Source organism: Hemiscyllium ocellatum, chromosome 43 (assembly GCF_020745735.1).
Source record: "Hemiscyllium ocellatum isolate sHemOce1 chromosome 43, sHemOce1.pat.X.cur, whole genome shotgun sequence".
NCBI classification, from domain to species: Eukaryota; Metazoa; Chordata; class Chondrichthyes; order Orectolobiformes; family Hemiscylliidae; genus Hemiscyllium; species Hemiscyllium ocellatum.
The window spans coordinates 23,411,290-23,434,102 of NC_083443.1; the positions used below are offsets into that span (position 1 = coordinate 23,411,290).

Genomic DNA, 22,813 nt, shown 5'->3' on the forward strand with positions numbered 1-22,813 from the left:
CCTTTTTGATTTCCCAGCTGTCATTCCACAGGCAGACTCCTGCTTCCCAAATTGTGCAAGTTTTACTATTTACTATAAAAAATATAAATTAAAGTCAGGATAAATCTGAGACTTTGAAATAAGCACTGAATTATATCTCAGGCCAAATTATCCCTAACCTTTATTATATAAAACAAATTTTAGAAGTATATATAGAAATTAAAAGGATTCAAAAAGGGATATAAACATTAGGCACTGGGTCATTGACTGAGACACTGTAGAAAGGGAGAATACAGTTATATAATGTGGGAATTAAACTTAGTCAGTGTGGCATCCGTTGACCCATTTTCTTCCAGCTTGTCTTAACCAGTAGGTCCTTGCTTTTGACGTAAGTTACGATTAACCTCCCAACATTGCAACCACACATCTGGCCAACACCATCATTTCGGCCCATCGTCACTAACATGTAAGGAGCACCTAAAGTAAAGACGTGAAATAAGAGCCTTCATCAATTACCAAAATCCAGGGAATAATTTATTTACATTATTCACTTTTTTAAAAAATCTTTATATTATGACCTTGTGGCAAGGCTAGAAAGAATCCAGCAAAGATAAATTGAAATATTTTATGAGTGGCATTCAAGTTTTGTGTGAGAAAAGGAAATCATTTTGATTCAGGGCCTGTTGTGCTCATCAAAAGGATGAATATTCATAGAATCATAGTCATAAGAGGTCTCTCAGCCCACTGAGTAGCAACAACTTATCCAAACTAATCCCACATGTTGATAGAGTTTATGGCCATCTCCCAATTCTTGAACAGCGTTGAGCATTGTTTGAGCATTGGAAAATGCAACATAAAGATAATTTAGAAACAAGATCTTGACATATCTTCCACAAGCAGCCAAAGGAAATCTTTTGCCATGGTTTCCTTATAACTAACTATAAAAGTATCCCCTCCCATCTTCATTTCATTTGCCACACATTTGAGTGATCAACCTAATTTTATTCTGAGAATGACATACATGTTCTTGAACATTTTAGTATGCATTGTCTTTATCTCATTCTGAACTGCAGAATAGCTATCATTAGTTTAATTAGGTTGTGTAGAAGGTGTGTATTGGGGCAAAACATGTAGAAAGTCTTTTGATCTCCAGACAAATTAGGTCCACCTTGCCTTGGCCATCTTCACAAAGATTCCAGTTCTGATGAAACGTCGCTGAATGCAAAATGTCAACTCTGCTTTCTGTTCACAGGTACTACCAGATCTACTGAGTTTCTCCAGCAATTTCTCTTTCAGTCTAAGATTTCCTACATCCACAGTTGTTTGTTTTACCTCACAAAGTTTCCTCAAGATGGAAAGACTGCTTTTGGTATTTTTGGCTCAGTGTGATTTTTAATGATAAACAGCAATCAATATCATTGAATTATGAGTCATTTGTGTCATTCTTCTGTATATATAGGGAACAGAGTTTAAACAACTCAAAAACACTGAGGATATTTTCAGTTATCAGGCAGAGATTTCCATTCATTTTAACAGAGGTGGATTTTAGTTCAGATGCCAGATTTTAAAGGACAGACTTGCTGCTAGGGACAAAGTTAATTTTTTTCTTTTCAGCACCTGGAGAGAGCATAAATTTCTTTCAATCTATATAATTTGTTGTCCGAGCATGTTGAGGCAGGATTTTCTCCGTGGGCTTTGTGACATCACTGTTGAGGTCAAATAAGGTTCATATCCAGACTATGAGGGCAGAGAACACCCTGGTGAGATCATTTGAGAGAGGCTGGTCAGCTCTTGAAGATAAATTGCCAATAAAAGTAACAGTGATAAGAAAGCTAGTTGTCTTTTCAAGTAAGACAGAAGGTTCCTCAGAGTGGAGGCGCTTATCCAGTCCCAAATTGAGCAGTCCTCTTTTTCTCCAACATTGCTTGTATCCATTCCTCACTCAGCTCCACTACTGTTGAAATCCTCATGCATGCCTTTATTATTTCTCGACTTGAGTTCCCAAAACCTTACTTCACATCCTCATGCATGTGATATTATCTAAACCATTCTTTCCCACATCCTAAATCATGCCAACTCATCCGTATCCTTTATGTTGCTGACTTACATTGGTTCCTGGTGTGGTAACACCTCAATTGATCCTTCCTCACCTTGCCTTAGTCTATCTCTGTAATCTCCAGTAGTCCTACAGTTCTCTGTGATCTCAGTCCACCTCTTGGTCTCTTGAGAATCCCCAATAGTAATTGTTCCACCAATGGAGATCCACCTTCACCTATCTAGATCTTAAGCTCTGAAATTTCTTCTATTAACCCCTCCTCATTCAAAGTACTCCTTAAAATCTTCACCTGTCTTTAAATGATCTTACTAAAAATAACAAATGCTGTAAATCAGGCACCATCCATGGAGAAAAAGCAAGCTAATATTTCGAGTTTAGACAACTCTTCATCTGATGAAAAGTCATCTAGACTTGAGACATTAGCTTGCTGTCTCTCCATGAACGGTACCTGACCCATTGTGATTTCCAGCATTTGTTATTTTCAGTACAGGTTCTAGCATCTGCAGTAATTTGTTCCTTTATGTGTTCTAATGCGGCTCTGTATGTTTTTATGTGGTTCAGTGTAAATTGTGTCTATTAACACAATTCTGTGAAATGCTTCAGCCATTTTGCTACAATAAAAGTACTATAAAAATGCAAATTATAGTTTCTGTGCATTCTGTCGATTTTAACACATTTACCTGGTTTGTACGGTTCCATAGGTTCATGTTTAAGGCCATGAACAATATTTTTCACACATGCAAGTGCTTGGAATTCAGCAGTATAGGCAGACTTATGCTCGTTCACATTTGCACAGTCCCCTATTGCAAAAACAGTCTTCATTCCCTTCACATTCAGATTTTCATCAACCAGTATTGCATCATTTTCATTGAGTTTATCTTCTGTTAAAAGAAAAAGAGTCGACAATTAACTTATTCTGAATACAACATGTATTAAAGGAAAGAGCCTTTAATGAAGTCTTAATGCAATCTTCCCCCTTTAACTATGTCTTTTGTCTTCTGCGAAGACAAATACAAAATATTTATTTTATGTCTTTACCATATCTTTATAATTCATTCTTGCAAGGGATCCATATTTATTTTTATTAGTCAGTAAGATATCCAAAATAAAATGTCCCATTCTCATCAGTGTCTTCATTCCAATAGTACTTTGAATTTATTCAACACCTCTTGATAATTTATTTGCGAGGATTTTAAAACCATCAACATAACAGATTGAGGAAAAAAATGGATATGTATTAGTTTGATATTTGCAAAACAAACATGAAACTCAAGGAAAATCTTTAAGCTAACTTCAAAAGCAAAATAAATCAGATGACATTTGTGCTGATGTTAAGTAGATAAACGACTAATATTTGACTGAGTTACCTTTATTAAATTAGGCTACGGTGTTGGAGAAATTCGTCTCATGTAGTTGTGCCATAATTTTAAGTCCTATGTAGCTAAGACTCTGTTTGAATGGCAATATTCAGCTATTAGATTAGATCCTCTACAGTGTGGAAACAGGCCTTCAGCCCAAACCAAACTTCCAAAGAGTAACCCACCCAAACCCATTTCCCTCTGACTAATGCACCTAACACCATGGGCAATTTAACATGGCCAATTCACCAAACCTGCACATCTTTGGACTGTGGGAGGAAACCCACACAGACACGGGAAGAATGTGTAAAATACAAGCAGACACAGGGAGAATGTGCAAACCCCACACAGACAGTCACCTAAGGCTGGGATTGAACCTGGGACTGTTAGGCAGCAGTGCTAAGTGATGAGCCATTGTGCCACCTAATGATTTACAAATGAAAATGGAGTACACATCATATGAAATAAAAAACACAGATTCTGCCAAGTCTACGCCACAGAAAGAAAAACAATTTTTTTTAACAAACTCTAAAATACTGTAAGTATAACTTACTGAGGGCATTGGCATATGAGGAGGAATTAATCTTTATCCCGGTACAACAGATGACCATATCTGTTATAATCTCTTGACCTTTATTAGTCAGCACTTTTGTGTCTTTCTGCACCTTGTTCACAGTTAGTTCAGACAGGTTATTGACTTTCTGCCCTTTTGAAAAACAACAACATGTAAAATATTCTGTCAGATTATCAGACAATTTTCTTCCCGCAGCCAGTTTTCATTTCTTGAACCAATACACAAGAGGGTTATTGCTCAAAAATATGATAGTTTTATGTCAAGGAGTGGTGGGTTACTGATTCAAGCAGACAGCACCCCATCAATTGAGAGCTTAAAAATGCTGTTACCAGAACAGTGTGCAAACTGTTATTCCTCAAATTAGTAAGGTAGAGGTAGAATAAGGCTCGATGTGTATCTACTATTATATATCTATGACTGATCAACCTTAACAAAACCAGTGGCAGAGGAATGGAGACAGTCATTCACCAGCTTCTTTGGCCAATTGTACATTATACAGTCCAAACTAATCAGATAGAGAGAGATGTACAGCATGGAAATAGACCCTTTGGTCCAACCCATCCATGCCGACCAGATATCCTAACCTACTCTAGTCTCTTTTTCAAGCACTTGGTCCATATCCCTCCAAATCTTCCCATCCAGCTGCATTTTAAATGTTGCAATTTTACCAGCCTCCACCACTTCCTCTGAAAGTTCATTCCATTCATGTACCACCCTCTGAGTGAACAAGTTGCCCCTTAGGTCTCTTTCATATCTTTCCCCTCTCACACTAAACCTATGCCCTCTAGTTCTGGACTCCCCCACCCCAAGGAAAAGACTGTCTATTTATCCTATCCATGCTCATGATTTTATAAACCTCGATAAGGTCACCCCTCAGCCTCTGGTGCTCCAGGGAAAATAGCCCCCTCCTATTCAGCCTCTCCCTGTAGCTCAAATCCTCTAACCTTAATATTAAGTAGAAACAACATTTGAGGACAATGTGTGCAGAAATAGATTTTGTTAATGTTTGAACCCTGCACCCCCCGCCCCAGAACAATTTTACAATTGTTATGGAATGCACAACCCTCTTAATTACAGGACAAAATAAATGGAAGATGACTTTTTGGAACATTTTTGCCATTCCATTATTGTTAATGGATTGATAAGACCCCATATTGCTCTGAACATACTTCTCTGAATAGTGTTCCTCTACTTAAACAATAAAAATTATTTTCATTCATTAAAACATATCAGAAGACAGGACTAAATTAGGTATATTTATCTGGAGTACCTGGAGTAATATGTTAAACTTCAGGGTTTGATTTTCACTAAAGTTGATGGAAATTAGCTTTATCTTATTTAAGTATATTTTTCACTTTGAAAAGGGTACAGACCAAATAAAATAAACAAGCTCAACAGAAACAGAGGGGAAATTAATATGTATTGCAAATATAGTTATTTAAAATGTTTCTGTAAATACAGTGAACCAAATGGTAAGAAAATACACTTCAGTTTACAACAAAGCATCTGTCAATACAATCATCACACAACCTGATTTAAGTATTCCACAAATTAGCCTTTCATTCCCACAGTAAATATGATTGACTGATGTGATATTACCTAGTAGAAGGTGAGCCCCTTTATTGATAAGAATTTCCTTAACTCCACGTCTTACGCTCGGTAAAACCTCAGAATCACCCAGAACATAAGTTGAATGAATCAAGGTTACCTGAAAAACAACAGAAAGAAGGTTTTGTGAGTTCTATAGCAATAAACTATTTAATTATCTCTGTGCAATTTCTGGCATACATTGTTTCTGCTGGTTATTTGAAATGGCTTTATAATCATTCTGACATAAGTTCAGCACAAAGGCCTGAATTAATGCACTAAAACTAGCTCATAACGAAGATTAAAGCCTGATATTAGAAGTTCAAACATGCTCAGAATTTTCTCCTGTCCTTTTGTATGTATCTTATGAATGGAAATAACTTGTGTATCTAAGTAGCAGAGTAGCACATGCTAAGGAAGAGAGGAATGTTATGTTATTGAAGTTAGTATTTATTGGTGGTTTAAAGAATAACTACAGCTTAACCCTTTTTCATTGCTACTTTCTAACCCTTTCTTCTTACTATGAAGGCCATTTCAATAGGTGAAGGGAAACATATTTAAGGGAGATATACATAAGTATCATTTGGGTGTCAGCCATGGAGCCTTATTTATGTAATGAACTTGACAGTGCAGATTGACAGGAGGAAATTGAACCTCTGGCAGAAATCACTGCTGACCCCTTCACATCTCCCCTGAATCACAAAGCATCATAATATTGTTTTCTTTCACAGCTGGATGGAATACGTAACTTCAGGTTGTAGGTTTGGAGGGAAATTTGATTAAAACAAATATGAATGAATCCATCAACGGCCAGTTTGCTGTCACCGTGGTTCTGAGCCTGTCTGTCAACTTGCTCCCTCCAGTGGGCTCCGCAAAATCCACGCCCCTATGTGAACAGGAAGACAAGATGCCCCAGTCAAAAGATAGAGCCAGTTGCTTTCAGGAAAATGCAGAAAGGATTATTGTTGTCACACTGCGGGGGAAAGTTTATAAAATCATCACTGTTCCTTTGACTGGAGACGTGGACCAACAGTAGCCAGATGTTCTTGTATGGAGATGAAGTGAAGCTCTGAGTCTTAATAAAGCAGGCCTTAAGTGGATAGTTAAAAAATGGTGGCATATGGGCAAAAGGTGATGTCAAGCCAACAGACTGTGACCAATCCTGCCTTGCAGCCAGAGACACTGAGACTGGGCTAAATCATTTTGGAATCAAACTTCCAATTCTCAGTGAGAAGGGCTCCCACTCTCTGGAGCTGTTGGTCCTACAACAGGATGAAGACCTTATGGGTCACCAGACTCAGAGAAGTCGGGAGGGTCTGATAACTTTGGGAACGGGTTACGTTGAGAGGTTTGGAGATATGTTGCAAATTCCATGCCGGAAGGAAGGAAGGCTTGGGTGCTATCCTTTGGAGTTGCCCGGTCGGCAAAGGGAATTATTTGAAGAAAGCACTACCTCACTACTTGCACATTTGTGAAAGAAAACAAACTGCCCACTCCTGCCCACATGCCTATTTCAGTCATGTGGGTAATGTAATGCTAGAGACAATTGAGCGTTGAAAAATTTGGTTGAGCTTTATTTATTTACATACAATGGACTGGTTGTGGATTGCTATTTATTTACTCATGGGATGTGGGCATCTCTGGCAAGATTAGTATTTCTTGCCCTTTTGTAATTGCCAAGGTATCAGTTAAGAGCCAACCATTTTGGCCTGGATCTGGAGTCACATGTAAGTCAGACCAGGTAAGATTGGCAGTTGGTTTTTCCCAACAATCCACAATGGTTTCACAGTCATAGAGTCACAAAGATGTACAACACAGAAACAGACCCTTCAGTCCAACTCGTCCATGCCAACCAGATATCCAGAATTAATCTAATCCCATTTGCCAACATTCTGCCTACATCCCTCTAAGTGTAAACCCTTCCTATTCGTATACCGATCCAGATGCCTGTTACATGTTGTAATTGTACCACCCTCCATCACTTCCTCTGGCAGCTCATTCCATACATGCAACACCCTCTGCATACAAATCTTCCCCCTCACCTTAAACCTAAACCCTCTATCCATGCCCCTCATGATTCTATAAAGCTCAGCCTCTGACACTCCATGAAAATAGCCCCAGCCTATTCAACCTCTCCTTAAAGCATCATTCATTTTTCATTTCAGATTCTTTACTGAATTCACATTCCACCATCTGCCATGGGTGGGATTTGAACCTAGGTCCCCCAGAACATATACCAGTCCTCTGGAATAATATTCTAACAATAATACCACTAGGCCACCCAAATAAGGAGGTGAGCTCAGGAGTGTCTGGGCACCAGACCTGTTTAACATACCGCACTGCAGAAAGCTCACACAGTGGGAGCCTGTAATACCCAGCTCTTTGTTTTTGAAAGATGCACACATTACATTGATGGAACCGATTTTAGAAAGACAGATTCCCATCCAATTCCCTCCTTTAAGGATTCTCGAGAAGAGTTTGTCCTCAATCCATTGTTTAAACCTTTCAACTCTGGGAGCGTCCACTATGAGGAAACAGCAAGATACTCTTCTCTACATTAAGGCTTTGATTTTAGCAGAGTAGGATTTTTCTGGTATTTTAGCCAGTCCACATTCTGCTGATGTGTAATGGTCTGCTCAGTAAAATATTAAATGTGCGTCTTGTTCTCTGAAAACTGAGGTAAAAGAATGGCTTAACCCAAAACTCAAGCTTAAATCTGAACTCATGGTATTGACCTTTTAATTAGCTTTTGCAGCAGCAAACGGGAGAGATGGGGTCTTTCCACATTAATGTAACCAGTAGGTCCTCACCACATGTTTCCATGCTTTTAAGAGATTACAAGCAAATGTGTAAGGATGGTAAACCACTTGAAAAACAGAACTGGTCACCCCTCAAAGCAGCAGGAATCTTCGTAAAGAACAGCCTGGAATCAGTTCACACACTGTAGCCATTTGTGATGATCTACTTGATGTCATAATGGGAAACATATGGCACAAGGAAGTCAAAGAACATTCATGCTGATTACATCGTGCTGAGGCTGCAAAGAGGCAAAAATAGTTTCAGAGTTGGCAGCTTCAGTGTGCAGTGCTGCTGATCTTGTCAGGTTTACAGAGCTGATAGCCTACGCTCCATAAAACTCATTCATGATTCCATCAGTTGACACCAAGGGGAAGAAGCAACAGCATTGTGCTCAAGGTCCCTTGGTGCATACTCTGACATTGAGGTGAAACACAACTGGAAATTTATAGACACATCAGATTCAGAAAATCATTTTATCAAACTGGATGCTGGTGAAAATAACACCAAGCTATTTTCACTGCTGAAGGCAATGAGGGAACAAGGCGTGAATTTAGAAGCATTATTTTGATGTGACATTGATAGTTTCAATGCAGTCTGAATCCACTGGGAGGGTTCTGTAAAGAAGCATTGGGAATGTGGAAGATGGTTATTCAACAAAGATACATATCATCACATTCAGCACTCCAGTCCTGATAACTCACTGTCACTGGTATGTAGAAGGAAGAATGCAGTTTAGCATGAGGACCCTAATTTTCACTCCGATGGTAATGAAGGTTGATGGGCAGGCAGCTAAAATCAGCTAGCTGTCTTACCTGGATCCCACCCTCTTTCATTTTTGAGCCTCACATAATTCAAAATCAAAGCATTCTCCCTCAAGAGAGGTACTTACCCTGATCACGCTGGGTGTGATGTTCATTGCACACTTGTTATTTACAGCACAATGGAAGAAACCGCAGTCGCTTCTCAAATAGTGAATCTCAGACTCAGCCTCTCCGTCTTGGTGAATGCCCAAATGTAACCATCCCCTTGGAGGTAGCCTTGCTGACAACCCCACAGGCTTTGAATTTCCCAATTCCAAACAAAATCCATCTATTTCAATCTTCTGTCCTGTTTACTCCTCAAGCCCCAGGAAGCCAGGATATAGCTTATAGTCAATAAACCCCATTCTGTGTGACCCTTTTCCCTCCCATAGTCTGTCGTCTCTCCTCTTTGTGTCTCCCTTCAGTATTATTAGTCTCACTGCACTCAATATTCTAAATCCAATCGACACAAGTGAGTTCTCCAGCCTCCCTTCGATACCAGGAGCCCCTGATGGAGCCCACTGATGTTTACTGGATGGATTCCCAGTACCAAGTCTGGCCCACCTTCTTCAGCGACTGAGCCAACAGCAGCAAATAATGACAGACCAGAGCCCTGGCTGGTATTTACACAGCTCCCCATTTGACCTCCTGTGACTCCCCAGACTGGACACGCAGGGCTGACCATGGCCCACTCCTTGGAATGCAGAGTTACTGATCTCCTGATCTTGACCATCCTGACTGGCCATCAGCCTGTGCCCAACCATGTGGATTGGTGTCAGAGGCTGCCCTTGACTGACTATGCCAGGACCCCTGACCGAAAGGTGTTACCATGGACTGACTGAAGACTGCTCCCCTTAGACTCTGAGACATGGCCACTCTGTTGATAAACAAGCAGCATGTTTTCTTTGAATGTGGCTGGCACATAGTGGAAGCAGATGTGAGATTGTAGGACAGTACCATTCAACAAAATGTCTAGTCCCTTAACTGCTGACAAATCATGACCAGCTGCCTGGTTTTGTGTATGTGCTAAACTGCAAGACAAGATAAGGCAAGGCAGGTATGCTGTGCCCATTCAGATGGATAGGAAGCAATTAATCACTAAGAGAGTGAGTGAGCATCTCTGAAATGCAGTCTTGTCCAGTTTGTGAGCTGGGTATCTGTTCCTGCATGCAGTGGAATTGTAGAGGCATTCCAACAAGAGATGCCCAAAATGCAACATCAAAGTACAGAACCGCACTGCTAGTAGATTGGAGTTGTGCTATCATAATGCAGAGAGGTATCTGCCAGATCTTTGGACATGCAACAGTTGCCCATGGAGTGTGCCCTGAGACTTTGGTGTCTGGAATCCAAGATGGAGGTCTGGAGGAGCAAACAATGGGCTGGAGTCGCAAGGTACTCGTGCTGACTTCCATGTTGAGAATTCCTGGCATTTAGTTTCTATCTGGCAAGTGGGAGAATGGGAGAGTGCATGTTTACGAGGTGAAATCAAGTAAGAATTAGAGTGATAATGAGCATTAGTTTATGTTATTAGGCCTATCACCACTCAACAGCAAGAATCTCTTCTCAACATTAGAGAGTTGGTTGAAGATATGATGTTTTATTTTTGAGAATGGCCTCCCAGATTTCTCAGGATTCAGGACCTGGGAAGACTCCATCCTGAGTCTGAGGATATGATCTGGACCCCAAGTGCCATTTTTATTCTGATCTGTGGGGAAAGCCATGTGGCCTTTCAAACTAAATTCACAGACTGTGAAGAAGATCAAACCAAAGAAAGCTGTTTAACTTAGGTTTTCTTTTAGTTTCATTGTCAACATAGGAATGTTTCATCAAATCATAGAACCCCTACAGTGTGGAAGTAGGCCATTCAGTTCATTGAGTCCACACCGACCCTCTGAACAGCATCCTACCCAAACCCACCCCCCTACCCTATCTCTGTAACCCTGCATTTCCAATGGCTAATGCATGCAGACACGGGGAGAACGTGCAAACTCCACACACAGCCACCTGAGGGTAGAATTGAACCCAGGTCCCTGGTGCTGTGAGGCTGCAGTGCTAACCACTCTGCCATTTGTTTGAGCCCCACAAAGAAAGCTTAGCCTTGACACAAAAACATGAAGAGCTGGAAAAAGTGGGTTTCCTCTAGTTGCTCCACAGTCCAAAGATGGGCAAGCTAGGTGGGTTAGCCAATGGGAAGGTGGGGTTATAGGAATGGAGTATGGGGCCGGGTGAGGGTGGGCTGCTCTTCGGAGGGTCGGCACAGATTCAATCGGTCAATGGCCTCTTTCTGCACTGTTGGGATTTTAAATTCAAAGAGAAATAGTTAATATTTTGTCACCAATGACTCTTCCTTGGAACTCCTGGGTTTCACCAGCACTTTCTGTTTTTATTTCTGATCTCTGGCATCCGGATTATTTTGCTTTAACTGAAACTTACATCTGGAAGAATCTCTTGAAACCGTTTGCTTTTGACTTTCCTTTGGTGCCAGCTCCTATCTTCTTTTGCCCATTCCCCACTACCATCTTGTTCTCTCATATCACTTCAAGTGGACTCCTGACTATTGGCTTACTGATGAAGCCCAAATAAACACTTTGGTTTTGGTGCATATCCACTCTCTCTCTCTCATCATGCTCTGAAAAGGCGTGTTAATGAGGTGACCATGGACTATATGCTGATCTGTGTTATATCTGGAAAGGGACTGCAGTGATAAAAACACTGTTCTGGAGAAGTTCAGCAGGTCTGGGAGCATCCGTGGAGACAGAAACAATTAACATTTCTGATATGATTCTACTTCAGAACAGTTTTGAAGTAACATATTAGCTTCAAACCATTAACTCTATCTCTGTTACCACAGATGCTGTCAGACTTGCTGAGTTTCTCAAGCATTTTCTACCTTCTAGCATCCACAGTAGTTTGCCTTTAGTTAAAATGCTGCAGGTTTGATGTTGCCTTCTGCAGTTGGCTGACTGGGAGTTTCCTCCTGTTCCTTACTTCCTGCTATTGGTGTATGTTGGAAGGGCGGCACAGTGGCTCAGTTGGCAGCACTGTTGCCTCACAGCATCACGGACCGGGATTCAATTCCTGCCTCAAGCGACTGTCTACGTGGAGTTTGCACATTCTCCCCATGTCTGTGTGGGTTTTCTCTGGGTGCTCTGGTTTCCTCCCACAGTCCAAAGATGTGCAGGTTAGGTGAATTGGCCATGCAAAATTGTCCATAGTGTTCAGGGATGTGTTAGTTCGGGGTAAATGTGGGGGAGTGGGTTTGGGTGGGATGCTCTTTGGCGGGTTGGTTTGGGCTTGTTGGATGAAGGATCTGTTTCCACACTGTAGGGATTCTATGATCTATGATTGATACCTTCCCAGAGCATCAAATCCTAGAGTGGGACTCAAATCCAGAGCTTCTGGCTCAGAGGCAGGGACACTGTATCACAACTCCTAACCAAATAAATTTTACTTCCAGTTAATAATCTGTGTTGATTCACTAACTTGTCTGATAGAGTTATGGAATCCCTAGAGTATGGATGCAGCTGATTGAGTCAACACCAACCCTTCAAAGAGCATCCCACCTAGACCTACTGCATCCCTGTGTTCCTACATTTCCCACAACTAATCTACCTAACTTGCACATCTTTGGACTGTGGCAAGAAACCAGAACATTTGGAGGAAACCCACACAGACACAAGGAGAATGTGCAAACTGCACACAGACAGTTGCCCAAGGCTAGGATCAAACCGGGGTTCCTAGCACTATGAGGCAGCAGTTTTAATCACGGAGCTATTGTTCCGCCCAATATTGTACTTTTCCCACTGATATTACATGGGAGTGAACAGTTAAGATTTAGTTCCTTGACACGCACAGAATGAAAAATGAACATGACTCATCTCACAAAAAGCATGTTGCTGTTGAAGCCTGGATCAGGGTTTCAATCTACAATAAAGGTTTATCACTTTATCACTTATTTTGCACTGAAACAAACAAGGTAGAAGTGGAAATGAGACCTTATTTTAAAAAATCATTAATTAAATGCTTAAATTAGCACCTTCTAAGCTAAGGAATATAAATGTTACACCACAGTTTCATGAAGGAACAGTAATGACTGATATTAGATAATGGATTATTAAACAGAAGGTCTGTCTAAAACTTAATACAGTATCATCATTTTACCTCTTTATCAGGGTAGTCCGTTCTGATTTCTGCAGTCAACTCGACACCAGCAAGTCCACCTCCAACCACCACAATATTTTCAGCTTTCTGAATCTGTACAGAACAGAAAAAGAATGAACTGCATCTGTTTGGCGCCTTGCATGATTTCAGGACCCCTCAATATTGATTAACAGCCAATGAAACTTGTTGGGAGTTTGGCCAGTATTGAAATGTAGGAAACACATGTCGAGTGCACAGGTAGCTCTCACTAATAGTAATGTGGTAATAAAGCAAACCATTAATTTTCAAAGTGGTGTTGGTTGACATATCAACATTGGCCAGAACACTGGAGTGAACTCATTGCCACTGCTCTTGCTTGCATTTTGTCACAGGATATTTTGCACCCCAACATTGGGAACATATTGTCTTGGTTTCTTATCCATGTTATCTGATAAATAGCAGCACCAACAGTGCAGCACCTCCTCCATACTGCAGTGGATTATCTGAAGATCTGGAGTGGAGTTTGAACCACAACTGTCTAACTCAGTTATGGGTGTGTTATCAGTAGATTGAATTTTACAGTTTATACCATCAAGTACAAACTATCTGGAGAAATATTGAGAGCAATCTTTGCATCTTTTGCAAGTATCTATGCGACCTGCCAAAACTGGCACAAAACATTTTGAATCATAGAATTCTTTTGGAAACAGGCCATTCAGTCCATACCAATCCTCCGAAAAACATTCCACCTTATTGCTCCATTTCCCATGGCTAATCCACCTAACCCACACCCTATGGGTAATCTAGCTTGGCCAAATCACCTAAAGAATTCACTATTCCTGAAGAAGGGCTCATGCCCAAAACGTCGATTCTCCTTCTCCTTGGATGCTGCCTGACCTGCTGCGCTTTTCCAGCAACACATTTTCAGCTCTGATCTCCAGCCCTCACTTTCTCCAATTCACCTAACCTGTACATCTTTGGACTGTGAAAGGAAACCCATGTAGACACAGAAAGAATGTATAAACTGCACACAGACAGTCACCTGAGGAGGGAATAGATCCTGGGTCCCTGGTGCTGTGAGGCAGTAGTGCTAACCATCAAGCCACTGTGCCATGCCAAACCATTTTCACTTTGGACTCTATATTAACCCTACCAGAGTAATGCAGACCGAGCACTGTCTCCTTACCTGGGCATGGCATGGGTTGTCAATGGGTTGGGTTTTGTTTTATTAGAAAAAAATTAAGACATTGACAAAAGTAAAGAATTAATACTGGCCCCACAAAATTAACAATTTTACATTTCTTCATCTGTTTTTCAAGTGTTGTTCAGCTGCTGAGTCTTTCACTGGTTGGCTGGTACAAAACATAGTACACATGGATGGTGGGCATATTAAAAAAATTGCATTTATGTAGCATTTTTCTTGAACGTAGGCTACCCTACAGCCAATGAAATGCTTTTTGAAATGAAATCACTGTTGTAGACAAAATTTGACAGCATGGTGACTTCTATCTAGAAGGACAAGAGCAGCAGATACATGGGTCCACTAAAAAAACCTCCCTGCAATCTATACATCATCCTGACTAGGAAATATATCACTGTTCCTTCAGTGTTGCTGGGTCAAATCCTGGAATTCCCTTCCTAATGGCATTGTGGTTGTATCTATAGCAAATAGACTGGAGTATTTAAGGCAGCAGCTCACCATCACTTTTTTAAGGGTAGTTGAGGATGAATGCTGGCCCACCCAGCAATGCCCTCAATCTTTGCATGAATTAAAACTTTGTACTTGGCAAATTCCCACAAACAGCAAAGTGACAATGACTGGATAAACTGGTTTTTTTGGTGATATTAGATTAAGGGAGAAATATTGGCCAGAGTACTAGGGTAACTTCTTCAAAAATAGTATCATGGGATTTTGAATAACCACCTGAACAGGTAAATGGGTCTTGGTTTAATGTCTAATCTGAAGGCCAGCAGCTTTGACAATGCAGCACTGTTTTCTCAACCCATTCATATCTCAGGATTGCACTCTCGGATCCTGGAACCAGAATGGAACCTTATAGGTTGAAGCACCATCTCATGGAAACAAATTGGCAATCTGTTCACTCACGGCTGAAAATGTGTTAGCAGGTTAGGCAGCATCCAAGGAACAGGAAATTCGACGTTTCGGGCATAAGCCCTTCATCAGGAATCTGTTCACTCATTCAATGGCCTGCCAATGAATTGCACCATTTGGACACCAATGTGGTGAATGAAGTATTTTCCAATTAAAGGTAAAGTCACTATAGTCCTACTGAACCATAAGGCTGCTCTCTCATTAGAGAGAGACAACTGTTGGTGGTGAAACAGCCAGTTGAAAATTGCCCAAGTTGTGTTTGGACCATTAGCTAATGAAACCTGAATTCCAGAGCTCTGAGGTCAAGTGAAAATGCGAGGACTTCTCTTAATAATCATGGAGCATTTCTGCAGAAGATTCCATCTGAAGTACTGAGGTTTATTACATAACATTTCCAGAAGGGCAAAATGGACTGATCATGCTCTATACTGTCTTGTGAAATAATAAGAACAAGTGACAGAAATACAGATAGCAATAAGTATAGCCAGTTGCATGAGCAGGTAAGATTATATGGCTGTTTGAAATAAGGTTTCCCTGCAATCTAATTCAGCATTACCTCTTTCACTAAATCTTCATACATCTGGATGGCAGTTTCCCTACTAACTGGCTCAATTAATTTTCCAGGAAATGGGCCTGTGCTACCAGTTGCCAGGATAAGGTAAGTGTAATGAATGACCTTTAAAAATAACAAAAGACAGTGTGTTAATTGGAATAGCAGCATTTGATATTTCGTTAAAAGCCAAAACATTCCCTTATTAAAGGTTTCTGTAATTCACTCACCTCCCCACTCTCCAAAATGACATTCTGTTGTTCAAAATCAATATCATTGACTCTTCCTTGTTTGAAGTTGCTTTTGAATGTTGGATGATATGGTATGAATGTTTTTGCTGCAAATCCTATTTTAAAAACACACATACACATGATGATAGCACCTATGCAAACTTATTTATTCAAGACCTTGTATTGAAAGCAAGTCTTTCAACCTGTCAAAGTCACTGCTTAAAATAAATCACACATAATCTAACACAACTTGCATTTATATAACATCTTGAAGTAGTTAAAAACATCACATCACTTCATCACAAGAGATTAAATAATTGGGGTGAGCCTATGCAAAGTTAAAAATCCGAAGTTAAATAATATCTTGTAATGGCAGTATTTGTAACATTTCAATCTGACTTTATGGCAATATCAACCAAAATCTAGAGTATAATCTGAAAATAAAATTCAGATAATTCATAAGCATCTGAGTGAGTGAGTGAGGCCCCTTCGGTCATGGCTGACCATGGATTGCATCCTTGTTGTTCTAGCTTTCTGCTTCCCTGAAGCAATGTTGCTTGTGACTGAAGAGACCATTGCTGGAGTGACAGTCCTGGTCACAGAGGTCACATCTGTATGTTTTCATTGATCTGCTAGTACTACTGTACTCCTTCCTTCATGCCGCTTGTCTGCTACAGGACTCATCGGCTTTTTTTTCCCCTTAATCGAAGTGTTGGTTTAGGGTGCTTCTCCATCTTGTGCGGTCAGCTGCAAGCCTTTTCCCAGGATTCTGTAACAATATCAAGCGACTTCATGTCCCTCATGCAGGCGTCCTTGTTGCACATCTGGGGACACCCAGTGGGTCTCTTCCCGGATGCAAGTTCTCCATAGAGGATGTCCTTTGGGATGCGGCCATCCTCCATGCGATGGATGTGGCCCAGTCAACTTTGTCTCTGTTGCCTGAGCAGAGTGTACATGCTGGAATAGGACCGCTACGTTGGACACTCGGTCTTGCCAGGATACGGCGGATACTCTTCAAGTGGAAGGTGCATAAGCATCTATTGATGATAAATCCAATGTTGAGTGTTTTCATAAGGATCTCATAACCTGACTGTTCAAAACTTCTCACTGTTTCAGTATAGCCCTATTTTTAATTCCAATGAAAAATTGGTACGTAGAGCCATGAAGCCACAGCAAGAATTCAAAGACTGCCTCACACCATCATTTCCAGCATAGATAGCACTTGGAGTGGTGAGCTAATATCCAGTCCTCAGATTGCAACCCATTGTACAGTTGCAGCAATTACACAAGGAAAACCAACTTGACCCCAGAAGAAATGGGAACCAGGTTTTGAGCCTGGAATTCTTATTGAAGGTCAGGGAGTAGATAACATTTGGTGGAGTTTCAAAACAGCTACCTGTATCCATATTCCCCTCCTGTGAGGAAGGCAAGCCTGCAGAGTCCTCATTCTAGAACTGCTGACTGCTATCAATGCTTCCATGATCTTTCTGGGGACCCCAAACTTCTAAAGGCATGCTCATTGTGTCCTACCCTCAAAATCCATGAACTTTGATATGGTCAATACTGAGGTTCTGCAGGAGATTAACTCAGGAGATGAAGACTTTACAATCTTTCACCTTGTTACATTTGTATTTAGAACCTTCATCCTTGTCTTAAAATAGTTGATCAACACAGAATTGGTTGCTTATTGGGAGTGTAGGATGTACAGCCTTCCAAAACTTGGTTTTGAATGCTAACATTATTGAAGTCACAATAATTTCAGAGTTATACTCTGAAATTCATTATAATGAAACAGTCCATCTCAATATTTTAGGCATTTTGATTGTTATTTGTTGATAAAAACCAGAATGTTCTGCATGCTTAATCTTTTAATTCATAGATGCTTTTCCAATCTATTTTTGCTGAATTATGACCAAAACACCATTAAAAAAAAGAAAGAACTTAAGAAACTCAAATGATCGAGAAACTCTTTGCGAATCGCATGTAAAAATGCTTTTCACTCTATTTCACTACATATGGCAATAAATCTAAATCAAATTTAACCTAATCTAGGGAGAAAGAAAGTTTAAATTCTCTTTGGACCTAGTTTCTCAAAGAAGACTCATACTGGATTCAAAATGTTAACTCCAACTCTCTCTCCGCCAATGCTGCCTGATATGTTGAGTTTCTCCAGCAATGCTTTTACTTGAGTGCCCAAGTTACCAATGTCCTGTTGATGATTCACTTAATAAATTATGCAGGCTCAAAAATTATTTAAGTTTACAGTTAAGATTCCTTTGAGATGTATCTGAACCTAGTTTGGTTGTTAACCAGCGCATCAACAAATTATTTTCAATCAGTTGATGATAAACACATGCAAACTTTGTTTCCTTTCCCATAGCTGTCATGTGTATGTGTGTGTTCCATGCAAGGTAGTATTATTTCTTAGTCTGCACACATCCATCTGAATGCTGCCAAAATATCACAATATCAATCACCTGGTCACATAGCTTTTGTATAAGCACTGACCTTCTGATTGTTTACAAATAGTACAATTGACAAGGAGTCTAGAACAAGCCACTGCTGAGATTTGTCCATTACTGTTTTCTGCCAGTCAGACACTCTGCTTGCCTTTGTCCCCTGCCTCCTATTGCCAAGCCACTTCGCAAAACCAGGCCATTAATTTCCATTAATTCCAGGGACCTTAATCTTCTTTCAGAGTCTTGTAGGCAGAATTTAATTAAACAACTTTAAAATAGCAACCAGACTATGTCTATCTATACAATTATAAGGACAGTGCTGATTTATTAAAGAACTCTTAAAACAATCGAATTATGCGGCATAATCCACTGCTTCTAAAATCATTCTGATTTCTTCTTATGGTGACAATGCTCTGTAGAACAACAGTGGAGTCCTGAAATACTCTTGAATATATTTCCCAGTACCTATGTCAGCATTTATAATTCAGCATTTCACAGATCATGTGGTTTTCCATATCAGAGTAATTTTCTATTCTACAGTACTCAGTAGTATGACATATGGTATGCAGCTCTTAAAAATATTCCTCAGAAATTTAGCTATTTCCCCATTTCTTTCATTAAACAGAGCAAACAACAGAATCACATAAGCAAATTGCTGAAACATGCAGTCGATGAAACACTAAAGCTGTTGGTAAGGCTTGAAATAATTGGCACATTGCCTAAAAGAAATTCAGTTTATAATTAAGGAGCAATTTTTGAGCTCAAATGCTTGCAGTTCTCTTACTTGTAATGTAGTTTAGTGTTCATTTCATCCTGATATTGATCCTGGTTTGCTGAAACCCATAAGAAGTCTTATTTATAATAAATATCAAGGTGGAACAGAGTCGAGGAGCTGAATGGCCTATTCCTGCTCCTAATTCATATTTAGAAATTGTTCCTTTTTACTGATTTACCTTTCTGTACTGATGCTCTAAGAGCTCCCATGTTATGATGGAAAGCATGCTTTATGTCGATCAATGTGTAAGGGATCCTATAGTATGATAATTGCTTTGCTGCAGCAATCCCTCCAAAACCACCACCAACAATGACAACACGGTCAGTTTCATCGAGAGATAATCTTGCTCCCATGGTGCCTGTTGAAAGAAGGAGGCAAACGTTTTAAATTGGAAATATCGAGAAAAGGTCTCACATTCAAAAATCACTTCTTATATTCCCAAAGCATTTTGCAGTGAATTAAATGCATTTAAAGTCTAATCACTGTTGTAAAGTGGGGAATGCAGCCAATTTGGGTACAACAAGATTCAACAAATAGCAATGTGGCAACAGTCAGATTATTTTATAATTAGTGATATTGGAGGATAAATATTGGCCAGGACACTGTGATATGCATTTGCTCTAATTTGAAATTGCACCACGAGATCTCTAACAATGACCTGAGTGGCAGATTAAGCATTGATTTGCCATCTCATCCAAAGGATAATACCTCCAATGCTATAATACTCCCTCGGTACTACATTGGACTGTCTGCCTCTATTGTGTCAGAGAGAGTGAGAAATAAAACTATTCAGATGTGACAGAACTGTTCACAAAGCAACAACTGGGACAAAGCAAAAATGTTGTGGCTTTTATGAGCATCTACAATGTTGATCAAATAATGACAAAAATACAGGTTGGAAAAATACTTATTTTATAGCCTGTTTGGGAAGGCCAATTTTTTTTTAAATGGAGGAACAGTTGTCACTCAACTCAAACTTGAATACTAAATATCATATTTTTTTTAATACAGCCCAGTATGGTCAGGATGAGACAACAACGCATAACCCAGGCTACAGCATTGTATCAGGTTGGAAATCAATGGATCAGTGTTTTCTTTAATAATAATAATCGCATTAACAGCATTCATTGCAACTATGGAGTAAATAAAACTGCAGCTTCTGAAGTATGTCATTTACTGTATGTTAGAATCATAGAATCCCCACAGTGCGAAAGAGGCCATTTGGCCCATCGTGTCTGTACTGACCCTCTGAAGAACATCTGACCCAGGTCCAGTCCTACACCCTATTCCTGTAACCCCGTATTTACCATGACTAACACTCCAGCCTGTACATCTCTGAACACTGTGGGGCAATTTAGTATAGCCAGTCCACATATGCACGTCTTTGGACTGTGGGAGGAAACTGAAGCAGCCAGTGGAAACATGCAACCTCCATACAGACAGTCACTGGAATCAAATCCAGGTTTCTGGCACTGTGACGCAACTGTGGTGCCCAGTAAACATTATGTTGCCATGAAACTTGACATTGAAATACAAGTAAAAGTGTGATGGAGGGGTACATACTCTCTAAACTCCACTGGGAAATGTTAGGTCTGGTGAAGCAAGTGACTTTTTACTTTTATGATCTGCTGACTGTCTAGTTTCTGCCAAAGAAGCTTTCTGGCCATGGAGGTTTAATTTTGTAAATGTTGAATCTCAAGTCCTTCAGAAGTGTTTGAGATTTTATAATGTTTATTTCACTTTCTATACATAATTTACATTAATTTCTACCTTGTATTTTACAACTCCTAATTTGGCCTCTGCATGTTTCAATGAGGATTCCTCAATGAGATTGGTTGAAGAGCCTCACTGTTTCCTGCATTGCCATTGCAGAGGGCACCAGACTAGATCAGAAACACAATGACTGCAAATTGCCCTTCAAAATTCCACAGGAATGATGCGATGCAGCTGCCAGCATAATGAACAGTGAGCATTGTGTATTCATGATGTATTCATATTGCGTATTCTGGAACCAAGGCTCACAGTCTGAGAAAAACTGAAAGAACTGCGGATGCTGTAAATCAGAAACAAAAACAGAGATTGCTGGAAAAGCTCAGCAGGTCTGGCAGCATCTGTGGAGGGAAATCAAAGCCAACATTTCAGGTCAAGTGACCCTTCCTCAGAATGATTCTGAGGAAGGGTCATTCAACCCAAAACATTAACTCTGACTTCTCTCATCAGTCTTGCTGAGCTTTTCCAGCAATTTCTGTTTTTGTCTCACAGTCTAAGACCACTGGGTAAGCCATTGAGGACTGAGATGTGAAAATATTTCCTCACGCAGAGGCTGGTGAACCTGTGGAATTCTCTGTCATAGAAAGTGGTTGGCCAAAACATCGAATGTTTTCAAGAAGGAGTTAGATATATTTCTTAGGGCTAAAGCGACCAAAGGGTCTGGGAGAAAAGATAGTGAGTTGGCTGATTAGCGGTGATCATGCTGAATGGGGAAGCAGGCTTGAAGAGCCAAGTTATCTACTTATGCTTCTACTATCTACGTTTCGATGATGGATTCCCAACAGGATCTCCAAGAACAAGTCTATCAGAAGGATCCAGACAGTGATGCAGCAGGACTACACCAAAGGAGGCAAAGACTATGCTGAAAGTAAGAGCGTATGTATGGCAGGCAGTAAAGAAGGCAAACTGTATGTTAGTGTTCATAGTGACAGGATTTGAATACAGGAGCAGGGATGTCTTGCTCCAGTTATGCAGGACATTCATGAGGCTACATTGCATGGAATATTGTGGACAGTTTTGTTCTCCTTATCTGAGGGAGTACAGCAAAGGATGGCAGGACTGATATATAAGGAGAGATTAAGTTGGCTAGGATTATATTCATTGGAGTTTAAAAGAATGGGGGAGGGTGTGGGGGGAGTGTTATAGAAACCTAGAAAATTCTAACAGGACAAGACAGGTTAGATATAGGAAATATGTTCCTGATGGTGGGGGAGTCCAGATGATAAGGGGTAAACCTTTTAGGACTGAGATGAGGAGAAATTTCTTCATCAAGAGAGTAGCGAGCCTATGGGATTCACTGCCATAGAAAGTGGTTGAGGCCAGTACATTATATGTTTTCAAGGAGGAGGTAAATGTAGCTCTTGTGGTGAAAGGGATCAAGGGATATGGGGGTAGAGCCGGGTTTGGGTATTGAACTCAAAATCAACCATGATCATTTTGAATGGTGAAGCTTGAGATGTCCTTTGGCCTATTCCTGCACCTATCTTCTACATTTCTACTGGACCAACAAGGCTACCCTGGTGTTCAAAGCCTCCTGTCATTCTTTCAAGGAAGACCTTGACTGAGACAATCACCATTCAGTATTCAGAAGCAAGGGGAGTTACAGTGAGGGGTCATCAAGAC

The 22,813-nt window shown here is 40.2% G+C and overlaps 1 protein-coding gene across 1 annotated transcript; it reads right to left on the minus strand.

The window, feature by feature from the left end:
* Positions 1 to 290: 290 nt before the first annotated feature.
* LOC132835058 (ferroptosis suppressor protein 1-like) lies at positions 291 to 19,773 on the minus strand. Its single transcript, XM_060854319.1, has 8 exons — positions 19,599 to 19,773; positions 16,187 to 16,302; positions 15,963 to 16,082; positions 13,315 to 13,407; positions 5,567 to 5,675; positions 3,947 to 4,099; positions 2,716 to 2,916; positions 291 to 456 (listed from the first exon to the last, which is right to left on the minus strand). Exons 1-8 carry the CDS (start codon positions 19,771 to 19,773, stop codon positions 302 to 304), a joined length of 1,122 nt encoding a protein of 373 aa, XP_060710302.1. The 3' UTR covers positions 291 to 301.
* Positions 19,774 to 22,813: the final 3,040 nt, after the last annotated feature.